General features: G+C 44.8%; 1 protein-coding gene across 2 annotated transcripts in view; it reads left to right on the plus strand.

Moving 5' to 3' along the window:
- PPP1R1B (protein phosphatase 1 regulatory inhibitor subunit 1B) overlaps positions 1–22,317 on the plus strand; it is a 69,042-nt gene that overhangs the window by 15,000 nt on the left and 31,725 nt on the right. For both annotated transcript variants that reach the window (XM_084804496.1, XM_084804495.1), the window contains exons 3-4: positions 100–122; positions 14,534–14,609. In XM_084804496.1, coding sequence (XP_084660622.1) covers positions 100–122; positions 14,534–14,609 — 99 coding nt within the window. The remainder of the gene's footprint in view (positions 1–99; positions 123–14,533; positions 14,610–22,317) is intronic.

Consider the following 22,317-nt stretch of genomic DNA (forward strand, 5'->3'; position numbering starts at 1 on the left):
AATGAGAATTGTTCTTTGCACTCTTCTTCTTTTTGAACTGACAATGTTATCTTTTCTTCTTCTTTCGCATATTCTGCCTACCCACTCTGCTCATTACAGAAGATGAAGCAACCCCATACCAGGTCAGTATTGTGGATTATAACCAGGAGTGAAAGGTGGGGTAAAAAGGAAGGGGCAGTTGGGTGAAAGAAGCTATAAGGGCATATCTACGCTGCACACCTAAACTGGTTGAACAAGTATTTCTTCTCCCCAAAGAATTCTGGGAATTGTAGTTCTGTTAAGAGTGGGTGGGCAGGGAGTTCTAATAGAGAATGTTCAGCACCCTAAGCAAATTACAGTTCCCAGGGTTCTTTGGGGGAAGTCAACAGAGTTAACTTGGTGTAAAACTGATATACATTTGTAGTGTAGATGTGCCCTAAAGAATGCACTATGGCAGGGGTGGGGAACCATTTTGAGTGGCAGGCCAGATGACCCAGCCACCAGCAAGCCCTTCACGGGCCAAATTATGTCAGGGGCTGAAGCGCCAGGCGTGGGCTCTCCCCAGCTGGACGATCCACCTAGTGCTTTGGACAGGGCAGCGTTTCCAGCCTTGCGCCTTCCCCCACTGAGGAGGCACAGCCCAGGTGGCTCAGCTTCAGGGTGTGCCAGGAAAGCATGAGTGCACGAAGCTGAGCCAGCCAGCCGGGGTGCCAGGTAGAGGAGTGATTCTCTCTCCATCTCCTTGCCAAGCCCTTGGCGGTCTCCAGAGGAGCCCGGCCTGCACTACTGTGCATTCTGGGTTTTCCCCAGAATGCGCTCTGGAAACCACCACACTATCGTATCTTGGGGCATAGGTTACAGAACGACAAACAATGTATGCATTTCTGCTCTGCACATTGGTGGGAGATCCAGGACAGATAAAAGGAAGGACTTATTCACACAGTGCAGAGTTAAACTATGGAATTCCCTTCCACAAGATGTAGTGATGGCCACCAACCGGGATGGCTTTAAAAGGGGGTTACACAAATTCCTGGAGGAAAAGGCTATCAGTGGCTACTAGGCTTGAGCGCCATGTGCCACTGCCAGTACCTGAGGCAGTGAGCCTATGCATACCAGTTGCTGGGGAACATGGGCGGGAGGGTGCTGTTGCACTTGCGTCCTGCTTGTGGTTTCCTCATCGAGAGCTGGTTGGCCACTGTGTGAACAGAATACTGGACCAGATGGCTCTCCTTATGTTCTTGTGTGTGTGTGTTGGTAGTCGAGAGTGTGCATATTTCCCTCTATCACAGTGTGATTTTCAGACGTTTTACCAAGGAACCAATTTCACATCAGCTCATCTGCTGCATCTGCAGAGGACTGTGAAACATGCTCTAGAGCACATAATTGGTTCATGTGGGGCACTGGCCAGATCTGACGAACCCACCATTGCTCCATGTGAACTGAGAGCATACCCTTCTAGAAACAGCCTTCCTCAACCTGGAGTATGCTGGAACTACAGCTCCCAGAATTCCCTGTGGCCAGTCTAGCCAGCCATTGGCCATGCTGGCTGGCATTTCTGGGAGGAATGCTCCAACACATCTGGAGGACACCAGGTTGGGAAAGGCTGTCCTATAACCACCCCGTTATTCTCCTTAATTTGTACATTGTACAGGGACATTTGGTAACCGTAGGCAAGCTTTCTTGCAAGGAAGCTTGTTTCCCAACACTGATCTTATTGAGGACACAGTGCTAAGATTCTGAGGAACTCTAGCTTTCCTCAGAATACACTCTGAAAACCACCACACTATCATATCTTGGGGCTTAGGTTACGCAATGACAAAAAATGTGTGCATTTCTGCTCTGCACATGTGTGTGCTGACTGAGGAAGGTGTAGGGCCCTTGCTCTTCGCTACTTAGCCTTCTCAGCCACCCCCCACCCCCCAAGTATCTACAGTCAGGAGGGGCAGAATTTCTCAGTACTGAGGACTGCTTCTCCTAACAGAGGCTTAGAACATTTCAAGACAGTCTGTTTACATGGCAATAAAAAAGCTTCTGTGCAATCCGTGGATGGGGTCCAAATGTCTTTCATTCCAGGAAGCAGTTCTGTTTGGGGAATATTGCATTTCCCCATCATTCAGCCCTCCGGCATTCCCCTCAACATGCTGGGGGAAATGCAGTTTCTTTCTCTGGCTAGTGTGGCTGGCCACTGCAGTTTGAGCTGCTGTCTGGAATGATTGTGTGAATGTCAGGGACACTGACTGGATTGTGCTTGTGACAGCCCTGATAAAGAGCAACACGGCTTCCTGTGCCATGTTGTGACCTTAATACCAGTACTCAGCGTGCAGAGAGGGAACTCCCAGGGGAGTTGAAACTAATTAGCCCAAGAATGCCCAAACTTTGTGCCAGGGGACCCCAGTGAGCTGTGGAAAAAAAAGAATTAATTAAACAACTAAGAGTTCCTGTGAGCCCAAAGTACTCACAAGAGAGACTGCCTGCTGTGTCTCTGTGTGAGTCACTGCTCTGGGGTTGTTTCCTTCTACCAGCCTTTGCTTGGCTGGGTAATTCTGCCTTGTCTTTGCAATGGACATAACTGCATAATCCCCAATGTAGGTATGGTAGAATTATCTCCCCTCCCAGAGGGGAGATAATTCTCCCCTCTGGGAGGGGAGGGGAGATCTCTGCTTCGCATCACATCCCTCTGCATGACTCATTGCCGTTGGGTTGCCTGCTTCCATCGGCCTTTGCTAGGGCAGGTAATTCTGCCTCATATCTGCACTGGGGCATTCAGTCACTCCTGACAGAGATCTGCAGCAGAGTTACCACCTGCATCACAGGCCGCATGACCAGGGCCAAGTTTGGCAAGGCTGTAAAAGAAGAGGGCTAATAAAATGAAGGGAACCCCCCCCCCCCCCCCCATCTGTGTGACTTGACTGTTACTCTGTTGAATTTCAAATAGGACACAAGGGTGAAAATGAGGTAGGGGCGTGGTTTGAACCGGGGGGGGGGGCTTCTAGACTAGGCTTTTATTGCTCCGTCACCCTGCTTCATTCGTGGCATTTTATGGGCGGTCCAGCTGTCGTCTTCGACTCATAAGCCTCCCATGTTTTCCCACTGCTTCGCCCATCTTTTTTCTTACCGCGGAAAATCTGCTAAAGAGAGGAAGACGGAATAGCTGCACGGTGCCTTGTCATTGGTAGCTAGGAGCTCTCCCTCCACCTGGAAGTACTCTAGCTATGTGAATAAATTCTCTGCTCACTGGGCTGAAGGGGAGCAAACCATGTTGTGGTTGAGCTCGGGGGGGGGGGGCAGAGATGACTAAGGACCCAGGGCTCGGGGGTGGGAACCTCGGCTTCCTTTTTCTCAACTCTTGGGCTCCCCCATTTGTTCAGTAGTACTAAGCCAGGGGTGGGGTTGGGGGGAGATGACACACATCAAGGCCAGTGGATGACAACTCAGTAGCTCTGCATTTCTTCATTGCACACCCTTTGCATAGTGCAATCGGGCAAGAACTTCTGCTGTGCTGGGAGACCTTGGAATTTACTCAAACAAAAAGTACCCATAGCAAGGTCTAGCTTGCAAACTTTTCTCCCTGCCCCACCTACCTACCTCCATCGCTCGCAAGCCTGTGGAGAAAATTTATTTCTGCCTGCATTTTTCCATGGCTTCCCCTTGATCTTCAGTTAGGTTAAATTCCTCTTTAATACAAGACAAAGTGCTGTACTAGAATGGAATCCTGGGGACAGAAAGCCAAGAGCCAGAAGCTTAGTGCCTTTGAGAAAGACTGGCTGCTTTTCAAGCTTGCCCCATGACTCGTCTGTTGTTTTATCAGATTATCCCTTTAATCACTGAGCATGTTTGCCTCCCATTTGGCAGTTTGTTTTAAAAAGGTAAAGCCCTTGGCAGAGGTCAGACGGAATTCATAACTTTTTCACCTATTTCCCAATCCAAAATGAGGGGGCCACGGGCATTTTCCAAAATATAATAATAGCAAAGGATTTTTTTTTCTGGTTTCCAGACAAGAATTGGCTAGACAGATGAAGGCTAAGTTATACAGCAGATGTTTAAAAGAATATTTCGTTCAGTTAATCTTCTGCCTTTTAACTGATTCATCAAACAGTTAATTGGTTAAATCTGAAATACATTGCCAAAATCCATATATTTTCATATTGCTTTTTAAAAAATATAGAAATATTTGAGATACCGAAAGAAGTGTGAGAATTTACAGTTCAATGAAGGAAAGGCCATCTTTAAAAAAACTACCCTTTTTCATTCTGCACGATGGTAACACCACAAGAACCAAAATAGTCTCAAAAATCAAAGTGTGAAGTTAATTCTCAGCCCTGCTTTTAAAAAAATTCCATCACCAATTAAACAACTAACACTTCAGTTGTTAAATTTACTGATTAAAGCTTGCAGGCTTGCTGATTTGGATTTTTTTAAAAAATCACGTAGCTCAGTTTAACAAATCCTGTTTAACCCCTTAACACTCTTTTCTCTGTGAGGAGTTAAGTGAGGAACAGGACGTGTGTGAATCAACCTAATTCAGGCAGCAGTGAGGTGGGGTGGGGATAAATACAGGCCAGAATTTGTGTCTACAGGTGCAGCAGGAGTTGGGCAGGGAGAAGATGTCCACTTGAGCTCTGCTTCAGGCAGTAAAATATCTTGGGCCTGTACCGGTGGGGAAGGAAGAGCAACAGATTCCTCTTTAAAGGGTGGAGTGCATCCTCAGTCCATGTGAATGCATCAGTAATGAGCCTGCCCTCCCCTTCCCAGACAGTTCTGTCCTCCCGAGGATAGTTGCCACCATACCTTTCCTTTCACTGAGGAGAAGGGGGCCTGGTTTTAACTGAACTATCTACAACTACTTAAGAGTTTATTACATGCAGGTGATTTTCCAATGGCTGACTGTTCTCCTGTGAAAAATTCTGAGTGGAAGATATTCTTTTGAGGGGACTGAAATGTCCTCTGTCAAGTGCCCCCCTCCCCAGGTCTTACCGCTCCTTTATTTATTTTATTTATATCCCGCTTAATATAATAAAAACTCCAAGTGGTTTACATATCGGTATTAAAGATCACATCTAATACAACTATGAAAAACAATTTCAGCTACAATAACTGTACAAGAATAGTAAGATGGAGCAGCCTTTGACCAATTAATTATATTAGAAGCCAGAGAAAGCCTGGCCAAACAAGGGTGTTTTCAGGAGGCGTTTAAAACACACCACATTTGCTGCCTCCTGAACTGCATGGGGGAGGGTGCTTGAAAACTTAATATTTTAGCCCCTGTTCACAGCCACTGTTTCCTCAGTCCGCTGCCGCCATTTTGGTGCCATTTTCATTTTGGTGTGCTTAAGGATTCTTTCTCCTGTGCTGCGTGACCTTAGCCCATCATGGATAATGTAGGGGACATGATGATGTCCTCGTACCGTTATGCGTTCCCTTGCCCTCCTTTATGGGGTGCTTCCAGACGGAGAGCTCTCGTTGCTAAGAAGTCAAAAGCCGTCGTGCAGCTATTCTGTCTTTTCTTCCTAGCGGATTTTTTCCTGGTAAGAAAAGAAGACCAAGGAAGTGGCTGGAAAACACAAGTTGCAAATTTAAGGGAACATCATGTGGACACCCCCCCCCCCCAATTCCATGAAGTGTGATACAAGCCTCATCTGGAAGCACCCATGGTGTGGGGCTGTGGTGGGTAGAATGTGGGTCTACTGGGTGATTTGAAGCAGATTGGCAAAGGTTTCTGACTCCCAGTTGTTTCACAATGGCAACAACAAAAAGGCTCCCACAAAATTATACTGATGGAATGAATAACGCTCAGTGAGAGAGAGAGACCAGGAGTGGATTTTTGTGTCAAAGGACTGTGAGTGTAGTTCAGTTCTGGTGCACAAAACCAATTCCTGAGCTCAGAATTCTTTAATTCAAAGTGTTTGATTTTGCATCTGGTTCTGGTAAAAAAAAAAATGTAGGTCCAAGAAGCCTGAAGTCTGTCTACTCTTGGTGTGAGGGAATGCATTCCTAATGCTGGACAACAAGACCAAGGCATCTTACCATACTATGCTGCAACAAAACCACCACAATGCAGGAAGACACAGGGCTTCTTCGCACAGAGCTTTTATTATCCTGCGATTGAGACTGCTCCTTCACCAACCTTTGTGGGCTCTTTGCATGACTCCATGACCCTCCAGGGTGTCTCCTGCACTGAATGCCCGTTGTTCAGTTTTTAAATAGATGGCAGATAATGAGCTATCAACTCAAGCTGTGTGTTCTGCTTGAGTTCCCTCTGTGAAAAGAGGAAAAGTGGCAAGAAGAGGAGCGAGATCAATGAAAGATAATGGAAGACTCAGCTACGGGGAGAAGGAGGGGGAAAGGGGAGAGGGGAAAGGAAGCACGTGTAAAGGGAGTTGTTGTGATACTGCATTTAAAACGGAAGCAGAAAACCCCATTTTAAATATGGGATTTTAGTGTAGAGATGCCCACAGAGGGTTGGATCGGAACTTAGTCATACGTATAGTCGGCCCATTGAAATCAATAGGTCTTAAGCTAGTCATGACTAAATTAAGTCCCATTGATTTTAGTGGGTCTGATCTAAGTATGACTAAGTTTGGTTCCAACCCAGAGGGTCTCCCGGTTGTCTTGGCAACAGGGGTACATTTTCTCCCCTCCCTCCTCCTCCCACAAAATTTCACATACATTTTGGTGCCCTTTCAGGCCCCCTCCTCATGATGAAAGGTGGAGCACTTTTTCCAGGGGGCAAAATCGTATGCAGAAACCACCCCCGCCCCCAGTTCTGGCTCAACACAACTTTCTAATCTATTGCCTATTTTGCCTGTGCACTGTATGAACTGTAGCATATTCCCAGTGTTTGAGGCTATTAAGAGCTTTTTAGCAGTCCAGATCCAAAACGAGCATCACTAAACAAAAGAAAGATATATTCAGAAAAAATGTAACATAATTTCAGACATCTCAAAAGAAACCTAAAAATAGCATTCTGTTATCCTCAGTCTTTGTTTTACTGGGACATTGACAACTGCTCCAGATAGAGACAGGATGCCATCTGACCCTATACACGTTCTCTTGGGAAGTCTCAGGAACGAGTTTTGCTTTCACTTATCCAACCAATTACAATATTTGGCATCGGAGAGGAAATTTCACCAGAGTAAGGTCAGGATACCTGCATGTCTTTCTAAATGAAGGTCTCTTTCTTTAGCCCAGAGTCATGCTCTTGTCCGTTAGTGCTGTATCAATGCAAGTCAAAACGAATGAGAGGAAGCTGCTCCAGCTGGTCCAGGGGCTATCCAAGGAAGGAAGCTCCCAGAGAGAGAGCGAACAGGGAGAGCAAACAGGAGTTGGCCTGGGGAGTTGCGGTGGAAGAGGAGACAAAGGCCAAGTGTGAATAGAGGACAAAGCATAGGCTATACGAAAGCTAGAAACATAAAGCGAATAGAGACTATGGAAGGAAAAGACTCTCCAATGGTGGTGACCTGCAAGGTCTGTGCTACGTTTGTTTTCTTGCCTGAGATCAACATGGCCTACATGTGCAACAAGTGCAAGTTGATCACGCTGTTGGAAGAGAAAGAGGACTGGAGTGGCAAGTGTTGTCCCTCCAGGGAATAAGAGAACACGAAGAGTTCTTGGACAGAATGGTGGAACTACAGCAGCAAAGTGAAGAACAGAAGCTAGAAAAGCAACAGCAAGCTGAGGCAGTAGAGGAAAATGCTGAAGTGAGGAAAAATGAAGTAGAGGAGACTCCTTGGAAAAGGGTGACAGTTAGGACCAGAAGAACTAGAAGCCGCTCTACACCAATGGAAGCACTGGAACTATGGAACCATTTCTAGGTACTTGAGGATGACACTGGAGGACAGCCTGCAGAGGAGGAATTACAGGGGAACCTGCATTAGAGCGAGCAAGAGGCTGAAGGTCAGTCAAGCAGCGGTGATGAAACCAAGGCCTACAACAACAAGAAGAGAAGAGTAGTAGTGGTGGGAGACTCCTTGCTGCTTGGGATCGAGACCCAAGTATGTCGCGAAGACCCATGGACTTGCCAGGTATGCTGTCTCCCAGGAGGACAGATTAGAGGTGTGACTGAAGGGTTGCCTACACTCATAAAGCCCACTGACAGGTATCCCTTTCTTCTCATCCATGTGGGAACAAATGATACCGCTAAGCGGCGCTACGAAGAAATCACATCAGATTTTGAAGTTTTCAGAAGGAAACTCAAGAACTTTGGGGCCCAGATAGTTTTCTCATCCATCCTTCGAGTAGTTAGAAGAGGGATAGAAAGGGAAAGAAAAATACTCCGGGTGAATGACTGGCTACGAAGGTGGTGCTGGCGTGAGAGATTTGGATTCTGGGACCACAGGCTATACTTCCTGGAAGATGGACTGTTGGCAAGGGACAGGTTGCACCTCACAAAGGCTGGGAAGAATGTGTTTGGCCACAGCATGAAGAACTTCATCAGGAGGGCTTTAAACTGAATCCTGCGGGGAAGGGAGATGTAAAGTTGGGGGTAACAATGGATGAAGGCTAATGCACCAAAACAGAGAGAACAGCTCTAATAGCACCCAATCACAGTCTTCAGAAACATGTAGGAAGAAAGCCAGACTATAAAGCACATGGTCTTCGATGTCTATATCCTAATGCCCAGAGTATGGGAAACAAACAGAACGAACTTGAACTCTTAATACAGGAGGGAAATTATGACGATAGGTGTAACTGAAACTTGGTGGGATGACTCCCATGACTGGAATACAGCAGTGGAAGGACATAACTTGTTCAAAAAGGACAGGAGGAACAGAAAGGGAGGTGGAGTTGTGCTGTATGTTAAAAATACATATCTGCACAGAAATACAGGAGGATGAGCTTCGTAGCTCCATCGAGAGCATCTGGATTAAAATAAATGGAGCAAAGAATAAAAGGAACATGGTGGTCGGAGTCTACTACCAGCCACCTAATCAAGGAGAAGACGAGGATGAAACTTTTGAAAAGCAAATAGCCAATGTTTCAAGGAAGCATGATGTAGTAGTAATGGGGGACTTCAATTTCCCCAATATTTGTTGGGAGACATATTCTGCAAAACATGGCCCCTCCAAGAGATTCCTGACTTGTGTTGCTGATAATTTCCTCCTACAGAAAGTAGAGGAAGGAACTAGAGGATTGGCTATCCTTGACTTGATCCTAACCAAGAGAAATGACTTGGTGGATAAAGTAGCAGTTATGGGAACTCTGGGGGAAAGTGACTATGTTATACTGGAGTTCTTGGTTCTAAAGGAAGCAAAAGCCGAGCGTAGCCAAATGCGTACCCTGGATTTTAGGAAAGCTGATTTTAATAAACTCAGAACAATGATCAATACGGTCCCATGGCACGCGATGCTAACGAGAAAAGGAGTCCAAGATGGGTGGGAGCTTTTAAAAAAGGAAATTCTAAAGGCACAATTGCAAACAATTCCAACAAGAAAAAAGGTGGAAGACAACAGAAGAAGCCAATGTGGCTTCACAAAAAGCTTAGAGATGACCTGAAAACAAAAAAGGACACATATAGGAAGTGGAAAGAAGGCCAAGCAACAAAGGAAGAGTACAGGCAGGTAGCACAGAATTGCAGGGATGGCATCAGTAAGGCTAAAGCTGAGAACGAGCTGAGGTTAGCGAGGGAGGCTAAAAGCAACAAAAAGGCTTTCTTCAGATACATGCGTAGTAAAAGGCAGAGGAAAGAAATGGTGGTTCAGCTATTAAATAAGGATGGCAAAATGATAACGGATGACAAAGAAAAGGCAGAGGTGCTCAATTCCTACTTTGGCTCAGTCTTCTCCCAAAAGAGGGTCTATGAGCCCCCTGGCAAAGGCGAAGTACAGGCTGAAGGGGCAGGATTGCAGCTTGAGATCGATAGGCATATGGTCAAGGAACACCTCATTACTTTGAATGAGTTCACATCTCCAGGGCCAGATGAACTGCATCCTAGAGTAATAAAGGAACTGGCAGAAGAACTCTCAGAACCACTGTCTGTTCTCTTTGAGAAATCACGGAGGACTGGTAAAGTGCCAGAGAACCGGAGGAGGGCTAATGTTGTCCCTATCTTCCAAAAGGGCAAAAAGGAGGAACCTGAGAACTACAGAGGAGTCAGTCTGACATCCATCCCTGGGAAAATTCTGGAGCAGAGTATAAAGCAATCCATCTGTAAGCACCTTAAAAACAATGCAGTGATTACTCGAAGCCAGCATGAATTTGTCAAGAACACTGGAGAGCCAGTGTGGTGTAGTGGCAAGAGTGTTGGACTAGGAGCTGGGAGATCCGGGTTCTAGGCCCCACTCGGCCATGGAAGCTCACTGGGTGACTTTGGGCCAGTCACACACTCTCAGCCCAACCCACCTCACAGGGTTGTTGTTGTGAGGATAAAATGGAGAGGAGGAGGATAATGTAAGCTGCCTTGGGTTCCTTGCAAGAGGGAAAAAGGCGGGGTATAAATCAAATAAATTAAATAAATTAAAAAACCCTGCCAGACAAATCTGATCTCATTTTTTGATCAAGTCACCTCCCTTGTGGACTGTGGGAATGCTGTGGACGTAATATATTTCGACTTCAGCAAAGCTTTCGACAGAGTACTCCCTTGATATTCTGATTAGCAAACTAGCTCAAAGTGGGCTAGATGAAACAACTATCCGGTAGATCCACAGTTGGCTGCAGAATCAGACTCAAAGAGTGCTTATCAATGGGATCTTCTCAAACTGGGGAGAGGTAACGAGCGGAGTACCGTAGGGCTTAGTCCTGGGCCCAGTGCTTCAACATTTTTATTAATGACTTGGATGAGGAGGTGCAAGGAATGCTAATCAGATTTGCAGATGACACAAAATTGGGCGGGATAGCTAATACCTTTGAAGACAGAAACAAAATTCAAAGTGATCTTGATAGACTGGAGTGCTGGGCAGAAAATAACAGAATGACATTTAATAGGGATAAATGCCAGGTTCTGCACCTAGGAAAAAGAAACCAAATCCACAGTTACAAGATGGGCGATATTTGGCTGAACAATACTACAAGCGAGAAGGATCTTGGAATTGTTGTAGATCACAACTGAACATGAGCCAACAATGTGATGTGGCTGCAAAAAAGGCAAATGCTATTTTGGGCTGCATTAATAGAAGCATAGCTTCCAAATCCCAGGAAGTACTAGTTCTCCTCTACTCAGCACTGGTTAAGCCTCATCTGGAGTACTGTGTCCAGTTCTGGGCACCACACTTTAAGAAGGATGCAGACAAACTGGAGAGGGTTCAGAGGAAGGCAACAAAGATGATCAGGGGACTGGAAACAAAGTGAGGAGAGACTGAAAGAACTGGCCCTGTTTAGCCTTGAGAAGAGGAGACTGAGGGGAGATAGGATAGCGCTGTTCAAGTACTTGAAAGGTTGTCACAGAGAGGAAGGCCAGGATCTCTTCTCGATTATCCCAGAGTGCAGGACACGGAATAATGGGCTCAAGTGACAGGAAGCCAGATTCCGGCTGAACATCAGGAAAAATTTCCTGACTGTTAGAGCAGTACGACAATGGAACCAATCCCCTAGGGAGGTGGTGGGCTCTCCCACACTGGAGGCATTCAAGACGAGGCTGGACAGCCACTTGTCAGGGATGCTTTGACTTGGATTCCTGCATTGAGCAGGGGTTGGACTCGATGGTCTTATAGGCCCCTTCTAACCCTACTATTGTATGATTCTATGATTCTATGAAGGTAGCAAGTCAACCCCTGATGCAAGGCAGAGTAGCTGGGTAGGGGATTAGTTTTCTAGGAGATGTGTGCTGGACAGCCATCTGTCAGGGATGCCCTGACTTGGATTCCTGCATTGAGCTGGGGGTTGGACTCGATGGTCTTGTAAGCCCCTTCCAACCCTACTATTCTATGAGTCTATGATTCTATGCTCTTGTGCTAGAAAGGGTGATTGGCAGCCTCTGAAGAAAAGAAATGGGATGGTGAAATCTCAACAGAAGCAAAAAATTCTGCCTGCTATGTGTGTTGTTTGGTTTCTGTTAAGAATAATCCTCCACAGATTCTAGACTTTCTCCATGCTCCTTTCTTACACCCTGTCCTTTTATTCGTCCTGTTCCTACGTGCATATCCTCCCCATACCCAAGGGCCAGTTTCCAGAGCCCCCAGACCAGCAACGGGCCAACCAGCCCAACAGTGCCACTTGGGTTGTATGAAGAAACCAAACAACACACATCAGAGGCAGAGATCAGAGGCAGCATGACAGCTTCCTCCAGATTTAAAATCCTTTGGAAGGCAGGGGACAGGCACAGCCACCAACAATGCTAAGCACTTATTTAGCTCTTCACATACCTTAGTTCTTCACATAACTTATCTCATTGTTCCTATAACTACCCTGTAAGAATGGCCCCTGCTATTGTCTCTGTATTGCAAATGGAGGAGTGAGGTTCGGAGAATCCTGGTTTGCCTAAGGCAACCAAGCCAGTTTGTGAGGGAGGGGATCAATGGAGGCTGGTGGCCGTGTTTTCAGTGGGGCTATAAATCCATTCTGGGTTTTAGTCAGAACCAGCCAGAACACTAAAGGAGCTATCCAAGGGGCTGAACCAATTTTGGAGTTAGCGTTCAGCCCCTTGGATAGCTCCTTTAGCATTCTGGCTGGTTCTGATGAAAATCCAGAATGAATTCACAGCCCCACCGACATCGGAGCAACCAACATCCACTGGAGGTGGAATTTGAATCCAGGACTTACTGGGTCATGCTCAGGGTGCTTCCAAACCAAAGGCATTGTGCACCTCTCCCATCTTTCCCTCGCTAACAGATTTTCTGTGGTAAGGAAGAGGAATGGAAGGAGCAGTAGGAAAAAGTGGGGTGGGGGTGGTTTACAAAAGGAAGACATCATCAGGATCTGCAGAATTCTATGAATTAGGCAGGCTGATTGCACAATGAAAGCCTCATCTGGAAGTGCCTCCCCCATCTCTTGAATAGTATGCCATCTAAATTTCTTGTCAATATTGTACAGAGGTGGCTTACGAAGCTATAAGGCTGTAAGGAAATTTATTCAGTTTCTGAGGGTCTTATTAGTAGAATTTTAAATTGTATAATGATATTTTTTCCTCTCTAATTGTGTTACTGTGTACAATGGCAAATTGCTAAAATACAATAAACTCTTTGGGTTAAATAGTATGCTCTGCTAACTCTCTTATCCCTTCCACGTTCACAAACCTAACCCCCACCCGCAGTGAACATTATTACTGTATTCTAAGAGGGACCCCATATTATTACTGCCCTGGTCCCGGGCAATCTTATTAAGGATCTCCCCTTCACTCTCAACCTCAGCAGTAGAATGTGGCTTATGCGCAGAGAAGCATGCTGCAATTTGCACGGCCTCATGGCCTCCTTTAGAACTAGGGCTGTGATGTTTAGTCAGTTAGGGAGCAATCCTATCCAGATAGGCAGCCACCTCTGGACTTGGAGGCGACCGACTATCGAAAGCAGGGCAGGAGAAGCATGGAGGGGATCGTTCGCTCCGCGCTCCTCCTGCCCTGCTTTTTCGGCTAGATAGCCGATTGCGGCTAGCTGCAGGAGGCTGGAGCGGGGGATGAGGCTGCTGCACAACACATCGGATGTGTCGTACAGGCAGTTACGCTCTCCCCACCCCGGAACGCCCCCAGCCACGCCCCTTTCTGGCCGCTCCACGCTCCCCTTGCGAGCACAGAGGATGGGGCTGTTCCGCGCTGCCTCCGAGGTAGCGCAGAAGTGGGGGGAGGTCAGTTCCCAGAAAACAACATATCCTACGGCTGTCTAGCCGCTGTCTAGCGGCCATAGGATTGCTCCCTCCATTGGTGAGAAAGATTTAACTTATTAACAACCTATGGATCAACTAGGGTTGCCTCCAAATTAGTTGGGCGACAGATTTTTTAAAAAGAGCAATTCACTGGATAGGATTCAGACCTGATCATACTTAGAGTGGACTTTTGAAATCAATGAGACTTCTGCCCTGTTGATTTCAATGAATCTACTATAAGTATGACTTAAGTCTGGATCCAATCTATTTTTAATACAAGTTCATAGAAAAAACTGCATTACCTTTAGAAGATGCATTCCCCCTTCTCTTATACGCAGGAGGGAATGCCTCTTCCAAGATTATGCCTGCTGTGACATATTACAAGCGTTACCTAAAACCAAAATGTGCTTCTTTTTCTCCCCAGAATTATCGTTTCATTCATCTGCAAATGCATGCAGATTTACGTGATGGATTAATCAATTAAAATGCATGTGATTAATTCGCTGAGATGTCTTTAATTGGGTTACAGCCCTGTTTAGAACCCCACACGTTTCAGGAGCAGCTTCCAGTGACAGGGCGTTGGGGAGCAGCTGCTGAAAAAAAGCACAGTGTGAATAGCCAGCCTAAGCGCAAACACAAACCCATGTGCACTTACAAAAGAGCTCCCTGGATCAAAGCCAAAATCTTAATTTAACAAATGATTATAATTGCGTTCCTAATTTTTTTTCATACTTCAAGTCACATCTCCACTCTTAGCCTTCTGGGAAATCTTTGGAGAATTGTTCTGCCTTTGAACCGTTGACTCCATTTCCTCTTCTTTTTCCAGAGAGCTTTGGGTGAAGGCTACCACCTTAAAAACAAAAGAAACTCACCTTGTGTCTACACACCTCCTTCTCTTAAAGGTAAGGTAGCTCTGAATTTTCCATTACTTACAGTTTGTGTATCGACGGTCTTATAGGCCCCTTCCAATACTACTGTTCTATGATTCTAGAATCCCCCCCCTCCCCATTGCAATATTTGCTGTGTTGGGCTCTGTATTACATATTGGCAATACCTCTTGGGCAACTAACAGTATTTGCAGTGCATTCTTGGAATCCCCCTTTTTTGTAATGCTTTATAAACATGCAGCCAAAACTGAGGATGGTAGAGAGCTATAAATGTTATAGTTGGTTTTCCTAGTACATGATATCCAGGTTTTATTTATTTGTTTAAACATCGTTAGAAGTAGATGACCCATCTATCTTTTGCTTTTCAAAATATGCATTTTGTATGGAGCCACTATTCTGTTTAGATAGGCAGGGAGCTGTAAGTATGCTCAGTGTGAGTTATGTAACGTTATATGAATTAGGGAAGTATCTTGATTGTAGTTGCTCATAGGACATTTGTAGGAGGAATTTCCTGGTAAGCTGTGGGAGAGAGATTGAGGAAGAATAGACATGGTGTACTGGAGGTTGGAGGGAATAGTTTCCAGGCAGGCTTTAGCCCCACCACCTCTCATTTTGTTACCTATGTTAAGTACTACATTGAGAGCCTGTGTAGTGTAGTGGTTAGAGTGTTGGACTGGGAGCTGGGAGATCCGGGTTCAATTCCCCCCTCGGCCATGGAAGCTCTCCGGGTGACTTTGCGCCAGTCACAGACTCTCAGCCCGACCTACCTCACAGGGTGGTTGTTGTGAGGCAAAAGTGGAGAGGAGGAGAACCACGTAAGTCACCTTGGGTTCCTTGGAGGAAAAAAGGCGGGATATAAATGCAATTAATAAATAAAGTGCAGAGAAAAACAGAACTGTGGTGTAAAATCAAAAGGCAGCTTAAAAAATGATGTCAGTTTCTGCAAGAGGATCATGCCTGATGTGATCTAAAAATCTGCATGATCATGATGGGGAATGCAAAAGCTAGCTTACAAAATATATTAGGTTTCTAGACCTCATGCCTGTTGAAAAAAAAAAACTAGGGTTCTCCTGATATGGACCTGCTTCTGAGCATTTAAAAGCAAGCTGAGGTGTAGAATTAGCAAGTGAAATCTCAACAGAAGGAAAAATTCTGCCTGCGATGTGTGTTATTTGGTTTCTATTCAGAATAATCCTCCACAGATTCTAGTCTTTCTCCATGCTCCTTTCTTATACCCTGTCCCTTTATTCATCCTTTTCCTACATGCATATTCTCCCCATATCCAAGGGCCAGTTTCCAGAAACCCCAGACCAGCAACGGGCCAACTGGCCCAACAGTGCCATTTGGGTTATATGAAGAAACCCAAGAAGATGAGAGGCAGCATGACAGCCTCCTCCTGGTTAAGGGGTCCCAATGAGGGTTCCAAGTCCACGGGCCCCCAAAATCCTGGAGCCAGTTCTGCCCACTTCCCCCAAAACTGTATTCATTGCACCACTTCATAATCTGTCCCTAAAATGCGAAATTCTATTAACTGCCCCTCCACTCACCCACACACATATGTTCCAACCTAAGCTAGCAAAGGTAAGAATGCCTGATGCATTAAAAAAAAAATGCTGGAATTGGGTTTAACTGCTGAATTCTGCTTGTATCATTAGCTAAATTCAAATCACCACACCTTTGGTCAGCTTGCCTTGAACCCATACGTAAATCCTCCAAACATGTTAACCGCAAAAGCCACCAACTTTGTAACCTGTTTATCACATTGCATGAAACTCCCTTTCTGCTAAAAATATTTTCAGGCTGTCAGGGAACTTGCAGTTCTAAGAAAACAGACTCCTCTTGCACTTAATTTGGATGTGTTAGGTGCCCCCTCTCCCTACCCCACTTTTATTTTTGTATTTTTCATAAACAGTTGAAAATTCCATCTGCTTCAGAGCTAGCTATTCTGCAGGAGTGGAAGGTAGCCTTGGGGCACAGAGGGAAAGGGTTAGATGGGGGGGAGTGAATATGGGGGGGTACATGCATAAACCAAAATTCGTATTTGTTTGCATTATGTACAGTGGCAACAAAAAGTCTGTGAACCCCGTAGGAGCGTCACATATTTCCAACCTAAAATGTTATTAGATCTTAATCTAACCCCATAATCTTAGATAAGGACTTCAAGTCAGCGTTTCCTGTAACTAACTGTTGGTCAGCCTCTCACATAGGTTTGGGGGAATTTTGGCCCATTCCTCCTTACAGAAATGCCTCAACTCAGTGACATTTGAAGGCTTTCTTGCACGAACAGCTAACTTCAGATCCTGTCACAACATTTTGATGGGGCTTTGACTAGGCCATTCTAAAACACGGAATTTCTTCTTCTGCAGCCATTCTTTTGTAGATCTGCTTGTATGTTTAGGATCATCGTCTTGTTGCATGACCCACTTTCAGTTCATCTTCAGCTTACATTCTCCTCTAGAATCTTCTGATACACTGCAAAATTCATGGTTGTGTCAATGATGACAAGCTGTCTAGGTCCTGAGGCAGTAAAGCAGACCCAAACCATCACATTCCCACCACCATCCTCGGCAGTTGGGATGAGGTTCTTCTGTGCAAACTCAGTGTTTGTTTTTAGCCAAACATAACGTTTCTCATTGAGGCCAAAAAGTTCTGCCTTTGACTTGTCTGTCCAGAGAACATTGTTCCAGAAGTCTTGGGGATCATCTATGTGATCTTTAGTGAATTTCAAGTGGGCAGCAATGTTCTTTGAGAGAGCAGTGCTTTTCTCCTGGCTATCCTCCTATGAACACCATTCTTGTTCAGTCTTTTTCTGAAGGTTGAATAATGAACATTCACATTAGCCAAGGTGAGAGTGGCCTGCAGATCCTTGGATGTTACTTGGGGTTCTTTTTTACTTCCTGGATGATGTACCAGAGAGATTTTGAGACAATTGCTCCTGGGTAGAGTGCCTGTGGTCTTGAACTTTCTCCATTTGCAGACTATCTGTTGTAAAGTGGATTGGTGGAGCTCCAAATCCTTAGAAGTGGTTGTGTAACCCTTTCTAGACTGATGAGCAGTAATAACTGCTTTTCTGAGGTCCTCAGAGATGTCTTTTGATCGTGGCATGACGTGTTTCTGCACAACCATATAGTGAAGACAAACTCACAAAGTTGCTGATCTTCCCAAACTCACCCCTGAACTCAAACTCCCCTAATTACTTAAATACCTGATTCTAATTATTCCCTTTAATTGAGCTGATGCAGCCAGGGGTCACTTACTTTGGCACATACCCTGACTCTTAAGTACTCATTGTTTGCCTAATTTATACATTGTTTTATTTCACAAGGCAGGGAATTGGTTAATATAGAAACTGGGATATTTAGAAAAGGAGTGGTTTTGATTCATGAAGGCTATTATGGTACAACTACGGAATTTTTGTAATTATCATTAGGGTTCACAAGCTTTTTCTCACCACTGTATATTAATTTTGGATAGAGAGAAGCAAGATTCTATGGAAATGGGATGTCTGTGTGTGTAAATAAAATATGGTTCCCTACATGCCTCTGATGAGCATCCAGATTTTAAACGGGATACAACATTTAAAGGTTTTGTTTCTTTCGAAAAGGTCTCAATTCCAGTACAATTTGTTCAAAGCCAGTTGTTAAAGCTGCAACATTTAATTGATTAATTGGCCAAATTAATTGATTTTAAGATACGTCTAATCTGTTTTTAAATGATAAGGAATTCACTAATTGTAACACAGACTGAGCATGCTATCCATCTGATCAAATGTGGGGCATGTCATAGTTCGTATGTTTCTCTAAATTGAAGATAAATAAAAATATATTTTTAAAAACTTCTAATCAACTAAAAAAGGTCCACCAATTAATCAGGCTGTGTGTGTGTCTGTGTATAACATTAAACAACTGCTTATAAAAACTGCTGATGGCAAGCACCTCTTCTTCTAAGATGATGCCTGCTAGGACACATGTGTGCATCATCTTAAAACAAAGAAAGTTTGCTTCCTGCTTCAGAAATATTGTTTTACCCACATACAAGTTTATTCGAATTTAATTGATTAATCATGTAAAATTCATGCGACTATTCTATCAAAATTTATTTAACTGAGCTGCAGCCCTACAAGGTATAGTGATTAAACTGCCTCCCCACTAAGGCTCATACTCCACTAATAATTAATTTAAAGTGGAAATTATCGCTATTAGATTTGCCCTCCACATGAAAGAGGTTTGAATAAGCTTATAAAGAGTACGAGAGAGAGGAGGATATAATCCAGGAATGGGGAACCTGTGGCCCACCAGATGGACTACATTGGACTACAGCTCCCATCAACCCTGACTATTGGCCTTGATGGCTGAGACTGATGGAAGCTAGAGTCCAATAACATATGGAGGCCTGTAGATTCCCCACCTCTGATATAATCAATTTGCCTGCCTCTCTCCCTTACTGGGTGCAAAAGTACATTGATGTTTCTGGTCATCAATGCTACTTCCATTACAAATTTTTGAATAATGTATATGCGCCAAATTAAACAGAAGCTTTCCTGCTCTATTAGTCACCAAAACCCTTGATTTATAGGGAAATATTCTCTCAGCTTAAGTTGAAAGTATGGCATAAGTCTACCTTGTAGTCCCCTTCCAACCCTACTATTCTACGATTCTATGATTCACTAGGGATCATTCTAGCATTGAAACCTCCCAGCAATACCAACTATGGATCAGAAAGCTGGAGAGAAATGGTTTCAAACCATTGGTTTGAGTAATATGTAGCTTGGGAAAGGAATACACATCTATCTATATGAAACAGGCCATTCCATTTGAATCCTCTAACTCAGGTTTGGGCAACCTGTGGCCCAGCTTCATGCCGCTCTCAGGCTTTTTTCAAAATCTGCCTGCTAGCGATCAGATCTTTGGCAAGAGCAATTTTTCCTACCCTTGGAAGCCCACTGGGCAAGGAAGATGAGAGAGGAGGGGGGAGTGTCAGAAGGAGAGAGAAAAATTAGAGTCTAACTGGAGAACCCCAAAATTATGGTTTGTGGTTACATTTAACATAGTCAAACCAGCCTCTGTTAAAACTAAAATAGCAAGGCCTCCGCTGAGCAAGGCCTCTCTTCACCTTTATTTATTTGTTTGTTTGTTTAGTTCCTTTTATATCCTGCCTTTCATAAAAATCTCAGGGTGGGTAACAACAATATTAAAAACAACCTACCAAAACATACAAGAAATAAACCTCTAAGAAAACCAACAGATAATTGGCAGAGAAAATAAGTAAGCAACAGTAGATCCAGTCCTATTTATTGCAGTGACAAATAATCACTCATAAATCCCTGGGTAAACAAATGGGTTTTTGCCTGGCACCTAAATGTTAGTAAAGTTAGCATCAGGCGTGCCTGTTTGGGAAGGGCATTCCAAAGGGCGAGGGGGAGGCAGGGCACCATGGAGAATTATTATTATTATTATTATTATTATTATTATTATTATATTTATACCCTGCCTTTTTCCCAGTACTGGGACACAAAGCGGTTTACAAAAATTAAAACATATACAATGAAAACATATGAAAATATACAAAAGTTAAAATATAAATTAAACAATATAATTAAAATTATATTAAAACATTAAAACAGCATTTTAGCAGTTCACCCCCAGGTTCCAACTATGTCCCAAAGGCCTGCTGGAACAAGAATGTTTTAGTCTGCCTCCAGAAACACATCAAGGAGGGAGCCATCCTAGCCTCCCTGGGAAGGGTGTTCCACAGCTGTGGGGCAGCCACCAAGAAGGCCTTCTCCCAGGTTCCACCAAACGTGCCAGTGACAGTGGTGGGACTGAGAGAAGGGCCTCCCTGGAAGATCTCAGAACATGGGCAGGTTCATAAGGGAGGATACGGTCTTTCAGATAACCTGGCCCGGAGCCGTATAGGGCTCTATAGGTCATAGCCGGCACTTTGAATTGTGCCCAGAAACAGACTGAAAGCCAGTGAAGCTGCTTTAATAAGGGAGTTGTATGCTCCCTGTAACCAGCCCCAGTCAACAGTCTGGTATCAGCTCTTTGAACCAACTTCAGTTTCCGAACTCTCTTCATAGGCAGCCCCACATAGAGCACGTTGCAGTAATCCAAACGGGATGTAACTAAGGCATGTGTCACGGTGGCCAGATCAGACATCTCCAGGAACAGGCACAGTTGGCGCACTAGTTTTAACTGTGCAAAAGCACTCCTGGCCACCGCTGAGACCTGAGCATCCAGGCTTAGGGCTGAATCCAGGAGCACCCCCAAACAGCGAACCTGAGTCTTCAGGAGGAGTGTAACCCCATCCAACACAGGCTGAATCCCTATTCCCTGATCTGCCCTTTGACTGACCAGGAGCACCTCTGTCTTGTCTGAATTAAGTTTCAATTTTTCTCCCTCATCCAGTCCATTACTGATGCCAAGCACTGGTTAAGGACAGAAACAGCTTCCTTGGAATCTTGCATAAGAACCTAATCATAGCCAACCTTTGCTGGGTTGCCCAAGGAAGGGATGGGACAAATGGGCCTATTTTTTGTAAGGGCCTAGACTAGAGCCTTGTCTGTTCAGCTATCTACATTCCTGCACTTCCCATCTTCCTTACTTCCCTCTGCCTGCTCCCCAATGTGCCTTCTCATTCCTGCCCAGGCATCCTTCAGCTTATGCCACTACAGTTCCTTCCAGGCTCTGGTCCCCACTTCACTGGGAGTCGCTCCCAGTTTAAAAGTAATGCTGGGCATGTTAAGAAGACATCCCCATGCTGGTTTCCATGTTCTTGGTGTCAGATTTACTACAGGACCTGGTGCCTGAATATGTAACACTAGCATACCAGCATCACAGACCCCTGGGTCACAGATCCCAAGTATGTTAATATTGCACACACAGATGCTGACAACTGGTTTATATGTGATGCTGAGCATAAGGTATTTTTTTTTTAACATGCTCAGTGTCACATTTAAAGTGAGCCTCACACCTCCAGCTCCCTAGGCTTCTGACTGTCCACCCCAGTAGTGACAGATATCCAGCAGTAGGTTTCCATTGGCTTCTGACCACTGACTTTGAATTCTCGTTTTCTCAGCTTTAAGCATATATTTCTTACTCTGCTCACAAAGCATATCTTTGTTTTTAGCTTTGTCGTGCTGCTAAGGTGGAAATTAAAGCCAGCAGTGCCAAGCACACGCACACACACGAAGACACAGACACAGCTTTCAATCCACTCATTCGCATATTCCAGTTTTAGCACTAATGTCAGCAGCAACAGCATCCACTTTTTTCCTCCCAGGGACAATCGGGAGTAACTTCCCTAATGGAGGTTGGAAGTGCCAAGGCAGTTGGAGACTGAACATGTTTGACAACAAAGCCCTATTTAAAGACCTCCTCTTGCTGCCGTGTGCGTTTTCCACAATCTGCTGTTTGTGTCACGAGCTGCCAATTATTGGAGTGTTTCCTGCAGAACAGAGCCTCCAGAGAGGGGCATTCTAGGAGACAGGGGCTGGCCACAGCAGGATTTTCAACTCTGTCCCAACTCATCAGCTGTGATTGGAATTGAAGCTACCTTGCAGGGGATGGGGCAGGGAGGGTGGAACTGGTATGAGGAGTGTGCACAGCATTCGTCTAGGACCCTGATTGGGCAAGTTAAAAAGCAGCCCAATTCAGCTCAGACCGATTCAGAGGCTGCCCCTTCAGCTTGGATCCAAATCCATATCTCGATTCAGAAATCCATG

The sequence above is a fragment of the Heloderma suspectum genome, chromosome 6 (assembly GCF_057233095.1).
Source record: "Heloderma suspectum isolate Gila_16-S chromosome 6, 16-S_ref, whole genome shotgun sequence".
NCBI lineage: Eukaryota > Metazoa > Chordata > Lepidosauria > Squamata > Helodermatidae > Heloderma > Heloderma suspectum.